Genomic DNA, 11,910 nt, shown 5'->3' with positions numbered 1-11,910 from the left:
CTCCTACGCGGATTTTTTAAAATAACTTGTCTCCGGTAACGTCTCGGGTTAACACACTTTTCCTCTCTTCCCCCCCTGTTTTTTCCTTCTTATTACTACACCTTTCATCTTGCTACACAGAGACCTAAAGGGCAAGGAAATAAAGGTGAGTTCGGATATTTTTTTATCTTTTCATTGTTAGTTTGATGATACTCTTAAACTACGTGAAGACCTTTTTGTTTTTGATTTTTTTTTTTTTTTTGAAATGCAGAATTAGAAAAACAGTTCATCACAGCTAAGGCAGCCGAATGCTGTCTGAAAGTTTGGTAGTTCCTTGCTTTGAAGCCACTTTTATGGGAATCAAAAGGATACAAGTAACAGTTTTATTAGTTGTACTTCACTTAAGGAAGTATTGGTTATGAATTGTAGTGACGTTTATTTAATTTTATAGTTTGTTTTTTGTGTAAGTTCTGCAGATCCAACAAATGCAGGTAGATAGGTGGGCATTTTCCTCGACATGTCTGGTTTACATCGAAACATGGAACCCACATAATTATTCTGTTACATTAGTGAAAATTGTATTGTTAATCACTGGTTCTGTTGAAGTCAGTTACACTGAGGCAATAGCCTGTTAGAGATCAAAACTGAGCAGGCATGTCATCTTGCTATGTAGCCCTGAAAGGTTTAACTCAGTATGGTATTTTAGAAATGACAGAGAAGGAAATAATTTGTGAGGTTCCTGCCAGGATTATGTGGTTTACTCTTTAGTTAGAAGGGAAAAAAGTAACATTGAAATTCGAGCATTTTAAAAAATGAGTGTATTTTTTATTTATTAATATGGAACAATACAGTCAGCTGACTGAAACATGACATTAATCATGTGACATTTATAAGTGTAGAACAATAACTGCTTTCTTGGGACAGTGCCAGTTAAATAACATTGCAGTGAACTATATATTTGTTACATTTTATAATAGGGCTTGAAATTAGGCTAAACAGAATTAAGCGTCCTGTTTTTTATTTCTGTTGCAAAGTATTACCTATAAAGTAAAATCTGCAGAGCCTTTTAGATGTAAATTCAATGTTTTTATTAGTGTCCTTTATATTCTTAGGGTTTTTATTAGCTATTTCAATAAATTTAAAAGGATTGAGTTCTGTATTCACAATTTAGTTAATTTTCTTTGAGTTGTACAATTTCTGGACAATTTTTGATGCTAGTAATGGCAGTGTATTAGATAATCCATTGCTTCATTTTGATTAAAGATGTATATATAAACAGCAATTTTAATTTATAGACTGATATTAATTTTAGAATTATTTTCTGTGTTGTAAGCATAAAGCTCACAATTTGATACTGATTTATGTGAGTTTTAAAAAATTGGTTTCTAAATTTAAAGAGAATGATCCATTAATTTCTTTCATGCTGGTCTGCCCATTAGAAAGTATATAGACTTAGACATATGTGAAATCTGTGGTCATTATTGCCTAGCATAAATTATTTTATCCTAGATCTGTGGGGAGGTGGCACTTTGCAAGGCTATTTGAAATGCTAAGTGTTTTGTGTTACCTGCTTTAAGGTAAGTGTGCAAGTTCTATGAAGTACTTGTCTGACAAAACAAAATAGAGTATCTCCAGCATTGTAAAGCATTACTATAAGTATGATTTGTGACATAGTCATTTAACTTAGGTGTGTCCTTATGACATCTTTGATATTAGAGATATAAATTTTCTATAAACAAAATTGTGTATTGACTACAAATATTTTAGGTTATTAAAATTATTTTCCTCCATCAGTATCACCTCAGTTGGATACATTTAGTCACACATACAAAGTATTTATTTGTATAAATGTTTATTCCAAGAAATTTTCTTTCTTTCTACAGTTTACAGTTTTACCCATGGATACAGTAGACTAGGATCCCTAGGAGACCTGTGTTCTAATACTACCTATGGCCACTGACTTGCCAAGTGATCTTGAGCACATTACACTTCTTGGTCAGAATTTCCCCTCTCCCTGTAAAATAAACGTAATAATTCTGGCCTTGAATCCTGTTGTATGTTTTGAGGGTTGTTGTAGTTAAAATAACCCACCTCTTTAGTAGCCATTATATTTGCTGCCTCACCTCATCTGTTGTTAAGGTGCAGGAAAGCTATTGCCTAAGACATGGCAGGGGCAAAAATATCGACTGGCCTAAAAGTATTCGTAATGACTTAAGATGCTTCTGGGGCTTCCCTGGTGGTTCAGACAGTAAAGAATCTGCTTGCAGTGCAGGAGACACGGGTTCATTCCCTGGTCAGGAAGATCCCCCAGAGAAGGGAGTGGCTCCCCAATCCAGTATTCTTGGCCTGGAGAATTCCGTGGACAGAGGAGCCTGGTGGGCTACAGTCCATAAAGTTTCAAAAGAGTCGGACACAACTGCGCGACTAACACATAAGATGCTGTAAATTGGTGGATACTCCAAGTACACAGATACACATATACATTACTTGTATTTTTATGCCTCTGTGGGGAGAATTACAAGAAGGCAGCACCTCCAGCAAACTGATGAGTGACTGTGTTGGAAAAAAACTGCTCTGCCTTAGTTGACTTGCTTTTCAAGCTAGTAAAATCGTTTTATATTTATTCTGTTTCTTTTTATGAAGCAGAAAGACTTTCCTTGAACTAAGCCCCAGTATTCTAAGGATGAGTATGAAAGTTAAATTCAAAACTTAACAAACTTACGAAAAATGCATATCTCTGAGGAACTATCAAAGTTTTGAAAAGCATACTCCTTTTTAGTTGATTTAGTATGATTTCAGGGACTGTGAGTTTCCTTTCTTAATAGTCTTCAGTTGACAGCATCAGCCTAATGTCTTTTAAAGGCTTTAATGTCTTGATTTTCTACCAAGTATTTTTCTGTATGTCCTTAAACGCACTGAAGGAGCGAAAATTTGCAAAGAATTCTGTATCAATCTCTTTGTAAGGCAAAAATACTTTTGAAGCATAAATAACACTGTTAAGTTTACTTGTTTATAAGTTGGAATTCTTTTTTTTTTTTTTTTTTTGGAATTCTTTATAATCGATAGGCTGTCACTATGTTAAGTATTAGAACTCTGTTATTCTTGGCCAGGGTAGTACTTCAGGATAGTAGAAATTTAAGGATAATTGTGTACCTATTGGCCCATAATTTAAGGCTGACTTAATATCATTTTATTTATTAACAAGCTGAATTTTTCCTTGCTGGAATAAAAGTGTATATATTTTTTTAAAAGTGTATTAAAATGTCTCCTTTCCTTGCAGGCACCACAGATAAAAAGTGTCAGATCCCAGGCTCCTTGTAGCCTCAGGCCTTGCTGCCTGTTTCCTCCTTTCCCTTAAGTTTAAAAATAGGCACATATTTGGAAAGGAATTTATCTTTTCCCTCCTTTCCTCCCCTACCCCTCTGAGCAGAGGGAAATGTTCATTGTTTGGTACCACAATTTTAGAAAATTAGGCTAAATTTGACTGTTTTTTTAGTGTTTCAGGAAAGCAGTGAAAAATGCCTTGTATTTTGGCAGTATCTTTTGTATATTCTCCCCACCCTACCCACTCTGGAAATGATTGCAAAGCACTTTACTGTTGTTAATAGGCTTCATTTTATTAATCCTCAAAAGATCCCTATAAGGAGATAGAGGGTATATGGTATTGTCCCTGTTTTTATAGGTGGGGAAACATGATGCACAGATCTGTTGACTTTCCTAACTTGATGTAGTCAGGACCAGAGCAAAGAATCACCTGACTTCTAAGGCCCATGTTCTATCTTGATTTGACTCTGCTTCATAGAGCAGAGGAAACAGGCGAAGAATCATGTAAGTCATCTGTTCTTTTTTCCCTGAAGAACTTGTACAGACTATAGAATTGGCTGGGATTTCATTACTTTTTAATGGCTTTGGGTCTCCAAGACATTAGACTATCATTAAGGGATGTTCAAAACCTAGAGTCTTTAAGACAATTGAATTTCCTTAAGAAAGGTATGCTTCTGAGATTCAAGGACTAGCTTCTTACTCAGATTCTAATTTGATGCAAATTGCTTGTCAGTATGAGTGAAATACTTGAAACAAAATATTTTTATCCTTAGATTGACATAGTCCTTTAATAATCTTTTAGGACTTGTTAAGACATTTTAATGCATCATTTATAAAAGACTGGACCTGGGAGTATTTTCTTGGTCTCATCCTTGTAGAAGAGAAAGAACAGGAAATGAGTAAGAATAGCAGTATAATATATATTTAGATTAATTATAAGTAGGTACTTTTAAAAAAACTTTTAGCAGTGTAGAATAAATTTCTGAGACTCTATAATGAGTATAAATGATAAATGGTTGTAATTTCATACAAGGTAGCTGTTTCAGATACTGGCGAATACATACCAGTGACACATAAGTATCAGTCCCGGAGTGTGGTGAAGAAATGTTTTTCAGGAGATTAATGGATCAGGCATAACTAGCTTTTTGATAAAGGATTGGTAAAGAACAGGTATATTAGAATCTTTTGGCCTGAAATGATTAGTCCACCAGAAATAACTTAAGGTACCCTCCGCTTTAATTTTGTTTCTAATAGTTGTTACATATGTAACTCCTGGGGAGCACATTCAGCTCAGCTCTAGTATTGATACAGTCCTTATCAAATACAGTTAAACCACCTCAGTGGAGCCAGGATTGTGGTGACCTTCAGGTTTCTCTTAGAGGCTTTGAGGGGCAGTGGAGAATTCATGAGAGGTCTACTTTGAAGGCTTCAGAGAGTAGTAGTTTTTGAGTGATCATTGGTACCCAGAATGGCAAAAAAACAAGGGATTTTATCTAGCTTTGTTCCCATGTCTCTGTCAACTTGTATATTTCGTTTAGGTCCCTAAACTTGTTGGAATAAATTAAGGAAAATAGAGATGCTATTATACAAGAACACACAACTTAAATCCATTGCTCCTAACCTTAATTTATAATATTTTATATTTAATGGTTATACTTAAAAATACACTATTTTCAGCAATAAATCTTCAGGTATTGAAGGGCTTTTTTTTTGTTCCTAAGAGATTAGTCGCAAACTTGTTAATGTGGTCCTAAAGTAATTTTTAGTCCTATTTGGATCTTGTAATATTTTATACAATAATAATATCCAAGATTATTACATACTGTCATTGAATACTCAGATGAGATGAAGTAGGTACTATTAATAACCTCCTTGAACAGGGAAGTAGAGTTAGAGAGGCTAAATTATGAACTTGAGATCTCCCAGCCTCTCAGGGTTGGATTTGGGACTCACACCAAGGGCCTTTTTACCACCTTGAATCTGTGCTTAAAAGTACCAAGATAGTGTCCAGAACAGCAGCTTTATACAGAGCATTGATGGAAGTGATCTCTGAACAAACATGGCATTATAAATCAGCCTCTAACTGGTGTTTTCATATGTTGCAAGAATATTATGGTTATCTTCAGTGTCTTAGTTTTATTTGAACTTTCTTGTAAAAGTCTTCATTGTTTATTGTTTAGGATTAAGGCCCTTTTTATTTAGGTTTTTTATGATAATATTTTATTGTGATACTACTTCAAGTGAATTTTTAGTCACTGTAACTGGAGATACATAAGATACTTATTTTAACTTTGGTTACCAAACAAGGTTTTTTATTTGTCTTTAATAGACTGAATAGTTACAGTGATTTAACAAAGGTAGAGCACATTCAGAAGTCTATCTTGTCAACAGCACTGCCTGAAGTGGTTATTTTAGATTCAAATACAGCATTAGCAAACCCTTCCAACATTTAAATTTAACTGTTTGCTTACTATAGTGTTGAAATTGAGATGTTTATGTTATGTTTTTAGTAGTGGGAAGTATATATATATAGTTTGTGTTTATGTGATCTTGGGTTTATATATACACAAGATTTGTAAGTTTTCGGTGCCTTATAAATATTTGTATCCAAAATTAAGTTCATCCTTAAGGGGGTTTTCTAATGAAAAGAACAAAGAACTCAGGATAATTTTTTCCAGGCTGACTTGAAAAATACTGAAAATATTAGGTTATTCTGTGAGTTTCATAAAGATAATTACAATACATCTAATACAAACGTATTTTTTAGTTTCAGTACAAAACGGTTCGATTCATCAAAAAGATGCTGTAAATGATGATGATTTTGAGCCATACTTAAGTAGCCAGACAAATCAGGTAAGTCTGACAGTCCCGTGTTTAGGAAATGAAACAATATTAATTGATTTTTTAAAATAGATGTTTTAATTGAATGAGACGAACCATATCGTGTATTAATCTAGTGTGCCTACATAATAGTGAATAACAGTTGCGGGTTTATGACACAGCGCAGTTCTTTGGAAATTGTAGATGGCTAAAACTCAATTATGAAATGTAAAGATTTAAAGATGAGCTTTTGTATATATTGTGGTTAGATTGACTGTTGAATTTAATCTTTCAATGCTGCTGCCATGTCTTCATAGCCAAAGCAAATGACAGGGTTTAATTAGCTAGAAATTTGGGGGAGAGAACAGTTTGTACCTGAAATTTTTGGTTAGTATATTTAAAATTTTTATTTAACCTGATAATAAGGAATAGAATTAAAGATATGATAAACACACTTGCCCTGTATATTGTAAGCATAGAGAATTTCATCAAATCAAGTAACTAGTGGCTTTTGAGGTTCTTTGTTTGAATTTTTCACAAATAATCTTGTGAATTTATATACAGGAATAATTTAGACTTAAACATTGACCAAACTGAATGATATTCCTTAGTCTCTGTATTCCATTTCTGCACCTCTGTTAATAAAAATACCACTACTGGAAATAAATTTAACAGATAAGCTTTCATTATTAACCGGTTTTTTTAGAGACAACATTTTGGAACGAAACTACTTTTGTTAATTTTCCTTATAAAAAGATGCATGAAAAAATATACCTTGAAATATTAACCTAGATTGTTTTTAAACTTAATAAAAGAACAAGGAACCAAATATTGTTATAGAACTTTGCAGTTGCAGAGAAAATTTCAACGAAAAGTAGTTCCCAATTTGTGGAATATATGATTATTTTTAGGACTTTGGAGAACTATGGTTATGTTCAACCTAATCTATGTTTATTTCTCTCTAACACTCCCTTCTATCAGTTGATCTACATCCCTCAAGTATGTTGGGAGGGAAGAAATAAATGAGAAAAAATAAAAATGAGTGATAAAATGTACGTTTTTTTAAGATGTTTGGCTACTTCTAAAAATGAAAAAAAAATCATTTCGTGCATATGTCATCTAACTTTGTGGTCTCGGTAACAATTCTACTTTCCACCTATAGGTGTGAAAGAACGTATCACTGGAAAGCGGGGAAGGTCATTTGCTGGGCGTGTAGTGGAGGTTTTAAACGAAATAAGCAGTACTCTGTTCTGTTTGGACCCAGACAGTAATCTCAGTTAACATCCCTTATGGCAGTGTTTCCAATTTTTTGAGAAATTCTGATATAATGAGTTATAGTAGATACTCTGCTAACAAGGTCTCCATTGTTAGATAAGTTTGGGAAGTTTATTTGGTTTAAATAATTGAATTGTTTTTTGCTACTTGATTTTGTACTTAGTGTGTTATAATGTAAAATAGAATGTCTAAGGCAAGGGTACAGTATGAGTATTTTCCGAAATGTTTGTTCAAACTTTATTTTCAAGATATTTTAATGGATTATAAATGTTTGAGAATTGCTGCCTGTTTAAGAATCTTCTTGTTTTATTTGGTAACAGATATTTCATAATTTATTTGTCACAGGGACTTAGAAGATTGGTTTTTTGGCATTCCACAGAGATGCTTCAGGTCTGCCTAGGGGAGACCTGGGGAGGGTAACCTGGATCCCACCTGTGTAGCAACCAGAGCTGTGCTTTGCATTTTATGTGTTTTATATGTTGGAATTCTGCATACAATTTCACATAAAGCATTGGAAAGTCATTGTTTTTTTTTTTTAAGACTGTAAGGGCATTTACATTAGTGAATCCAGTTTTTAAATTGTATCATAAAAGTTTCCTTATGTTGGGGCAAAAACATCTATAAAAGGTTTGTTTTAATATGTTTAAATGAAAGGTCTTATGCTTTCTATTAATTAAATCACTTAAATCAATGATGAATCAATGTAATGTACTGTTTAAAGAGATGTCTTAAAAGTTTGATACCAGTGAGACTATATTTTACCACCTCCTCCTTGCCAGTACTAATGAATAGGTTTTGACCAGTTACCTTTCTGTAATAACTAAAAATAATGATCTAATCAGGGTAAATGGTACTAAGACTTCCCCAGTGGCTCAGCAGGTAAAAGAATCCACCCACCAATGCAGGAGACACGGGTTTGATCCCTGGGTTGTGAATGTCCCCTGGAAAAGGAAATGACAAGTCACCCCAGTATTCTTGCCTGGGAAATATAGTCAGAGGAGCCTGGGGGGCTACAGTCCCTGGGGTCGTAAAGAGTCGGACACAACTTAGCAACTGAGCATGAGCATGAACAATATAGAATATTGAAAACTGGCTTTATTGGAAAGCAAAATTGAAAATTATCTGAAATCTTAAAGATAAGCCTTACAAAATTTAAGTTTGTTGTGGTTACTTAGCTGCAATAGAAAATACAAATTGACCTTTTAAAGTAGATTAGTGAAAACTTGGTGAAATATTTGAAGTAATTATTTGGAGATTTAAAGTTATGCAAGTATTTATAGCTTCTTGCACTGACCTAGCCGAAATAATTGTTTATTTAAATTTTCAACAAAAAACACAGTATGTCTTTAAAATGAAATCCCTTCATCTGATTTTGCTATTATAAATAATAAAAATTATATTCTTTAGTCTGGAAAGGTTTTTACTGTTTGTTTTATATACTTAGAGCTAAATCAATTCAAACTCAGAGATGCTTTAAAAACAGATTGTTGGTCTTTTACTTCTGTGGCAGTATATTCTATTTTCCTAGTGCTCAATATCTTAGGAAATAATTTTCATAGTAATTTAAAAAATAAATGTCCTTCAAGACTTAAAATTAGTTCTCTATAGTTCCTCAAAATAGTCTAACAAGGAAGTTGATTGAAAATTCAGGTTTAATTACTGTTAAAAGATGCCATGTGATTTATGAGTATAAATTTGAAGAATAAATTGAAAAACACCAAAGTTTGAATTTGTCTGCTTGTGTATATATGTGTATATATATATATATATGGGGAAATAAATTCCTAGCTGTGTTGATCAGAGAAGAGGTATAGAGAACTAAGAACATAAAATATCTTTTTCTGTCCCTGTTGTTACTGCCCTTGGGTAAGGTTTTCATTATCTCTGCCTGTTGGAATGATTTCCTGACTGGGGATTCCATATTGCCACTCAGTGGTCTTCTTAAAGTCGTAGTCTGTTGCCATAGTCCTGTTTAAAGACTTAGCAAAGTTTCACCACAGTGGGTATATTCATAGTGTTGAGTGCCATTAAAGTGACTCCATTCTCTCCCTGACTCATCTTTGGCCAACTTATCCATCTACATTATCTAGGGAATAGGACTTATTTTCTGGATATTTTCTTTCATGATCTCAAACTTTTTATCTATATGTATGATTTACACACACGGTCTCATATGTCTATCACTTAGTGAAGTCTTCTGATTTTTCCCAGTTACTTGTTCCCTCTTGTTTATGCTCAAGTGTTTTGTTTTGCTTTGTTCTTATTTCTGTAACTATCCTTCCTAGATTGTCTTCCCTCCTAAATGTGTGAAATGCTCTAGGCCAAAGACTGTCTTCTTTTTCTTTCTGTCTCCAGTGATTGGCACTGTATCTGGCATGTAGCAGGCATTCATTAAGTATTTATTGAATAAGTAGATTAGGTTAACTGCTAGAATTAAGAAATGAAGAAGTATGGCTGGTGAAATAATTCAGATTAATTGAGTATAATATATGATGCTACATTTTCTTACAACATCTATGTGATTACATATGCATGTATTACACTTTTTAAGAAGTATAATAATATTTTTAAAATAATAAAATTCACATACACATTAAAAGTATATTAAAATCAACATTTCGTTGTTAATCCAGTAAGTTAGTTCTGGAATTTGAAGCACCTCGTTCTTAATGGATAAGTTTTCCGTTTTTCTCTGCAGACGTACTGTTAATGGTGAATAACACTTTAACCTTTTTTGTATTGACCTTCTAAGACATTGTATAGTATTCTCTCTTGAAGTTTGGATATTTATGAAGTAAAAATTGGTATTAGTATGGCTGGAAGACTCAGTTATAATTGAGTTGTACTGAAGTGCCCTCAGGTCAGAATAGTAATCATGAATTTTTTCTTACTGTTGTTCAAACTTTGAGATAATAGAAAAAGGCTAAGAAATGATAATTATAAGTGATTGAAATTCTAAGGAAGAATTTTTAACCTTTTCTATATTTGTTTTCAAATTAAAATAAGATTAACTCCTATACTTTAGCACTTTGCAATTAACAGGTAGATTTTTTAAATTTTGTAATTGATTAGAGCAGCAAATATCCCGTTTACCAGTGAAGGAACAAGGTTAGAGAAATTAAATGATCTGATGATCACGGACAACTGACATAGAAGCTGGAAGAGTAGAGAATTGAACCTATGTCCTTGATTACAACTTCTGTGTCATACTGTGACTTTATACTCTTAGTCAATTTGAGTGAAATTATATGCATTTGGTGATGAATTTACATTTTAAGCTTATATTTTCAAAAGGCAAGTTAAATTGTATTAATGAATACAACTATTGTTGATTGAATAGTTAGTGTGTCCTAGGTACCTTATCTTTATTTCTTTCAATATTTGATGAAACTCAAGCATTTAAATAGCTTGATACTGGTTTTACACAACTGATGGGTTGGGATTAGAATTTAGATTAGATACCTCCTGGCATCACATCTACCTTATATAATTAAATGGTCTCTCTCCTGATTGTATTTCTGAGTTTATGCTCTAGGTAAAGGGTTTGTGGATCTGTTACTTTACAAGTATGTTTCATTATATCCATTGAATTTTATATCAATTTTTGTGTGTACATATTGTTACCTTCCTATTTCCAATTCGTTCTTGAGTAAGAGAAATACCAAACATTTCACATCACTTTGTTTAGAAGTCATATATCTTTACAACAAAGTAAAACTTCACTATGAATAAACTATTTTAAAGTGATTATTTGGACATAAACTGTTAAATTGATTATACCTCGTAACAGATTTGAAGTAAAAGGTGAAAGAGAGTTTTGAGTTATATTGTTTTCCATCATCAGTAGGTAGAAATTTTGTTCCCCTTCTTTACCCAAGGTACTTTCCTAATTGATATCCCACTTAGCAATTAAGAATTAACCTTATATTTGGCAAAACATTTAAAAATATTTCCAATTATAACAAAGCTCTGCTAATACAAATTGTGTTTACTGTATCTTACTTTTAAGCTTTGAATAGTTTCCCAGTGAAACTTTGTTTTCACTAGAACCCAAACTGAAACCCTAGCCCAGCAGGAGACTGTTTAGGTTTTTCTTTCACAGAGCTAAGAAAAAAGCTTCTCTTTCAGCTATAACTACTGAAAGAATTAGGAATTAGTTAGCATTGTTTGGTCAACTGGAGAGAGCAGGCCATTTATCCATTGTGCTCACTGTGGATAGCTCTGGAGTTAGGTATGGACAGCTGTGCATCTCTGCTGACTAGCCTGAGCTGTCTAACAAGATACTTGTGGTTAATGGAGCACGTTTTAACGTAATTTAAACTTAGTATTTTGACACAATCACTAATTTAGGGGTGAAGTAAAACTCATGATTCAAAAGTAATTATATTTAACAAAAATCTCCACACAAAAAGGATTTGGACCTAGTCCAGCCCCAGAAGTGAAAGAAATGGCAAAAATTTGTTACCCACTGAATCTAATGATACAGGTTTTTTTGTTTTGTTTTTTAAATAG

General features: G+C 33.0%; 1 protein-coding gene across 7 annotated transcripts in view; it reads left to right on the top strand.

The window, feature by feature from the left end:
* Nucleotides 1-6: 6 nt before the first annotated feature.
* The window catches only part of YTHDF3 (YTH N(6)-methyladenosine RNA binding protein 3), a 32,857-nt gene continuing 20,953 nt past the window's right edge, over nucleotides 7-11,910 (top strand). For 4 of the 7 annotated variants that reach the window (XM_010844422.1, XM_010844421.1, XM_010844417.1 and 1 more), the window contains exons 1-2: nucleotides 2,334-3,807; nucleotides 6,071-6,156. In XM_010844422.1, the coding sequence (XP_010842724.1) occupies nucleotides 3,750-3,807; nucleotides 6,071-6,156 (144 nt within the window). In that variant the 5' untranslated portion in view covers nucleotides 2,334-3,749. The other 3 variants (XM_010844419.1, XM_010844420.1, XM_010844423.1) reach the window with 3 other exon arrangements.

Source organism: Bison bison, unplaced genomic scaffold (genome assembly GCF_000754665.1).
Source record: "Bison bison bison isolate TAMUID 2011002044 unplaced genomic scaffold, Bison_UMD1.0 scf7180017864203, whole genome shotgun sequence".
Taxonomy (NCBI): domain Eukaryota; kingdom Metazoa; phylum Chordata; class Mammalia; order Artiodactyla; family Bovidae; genus Bison; species Bison bison.
This window is presented reverse-complemented; position numbering and strand designations above follow the sequence as displayed.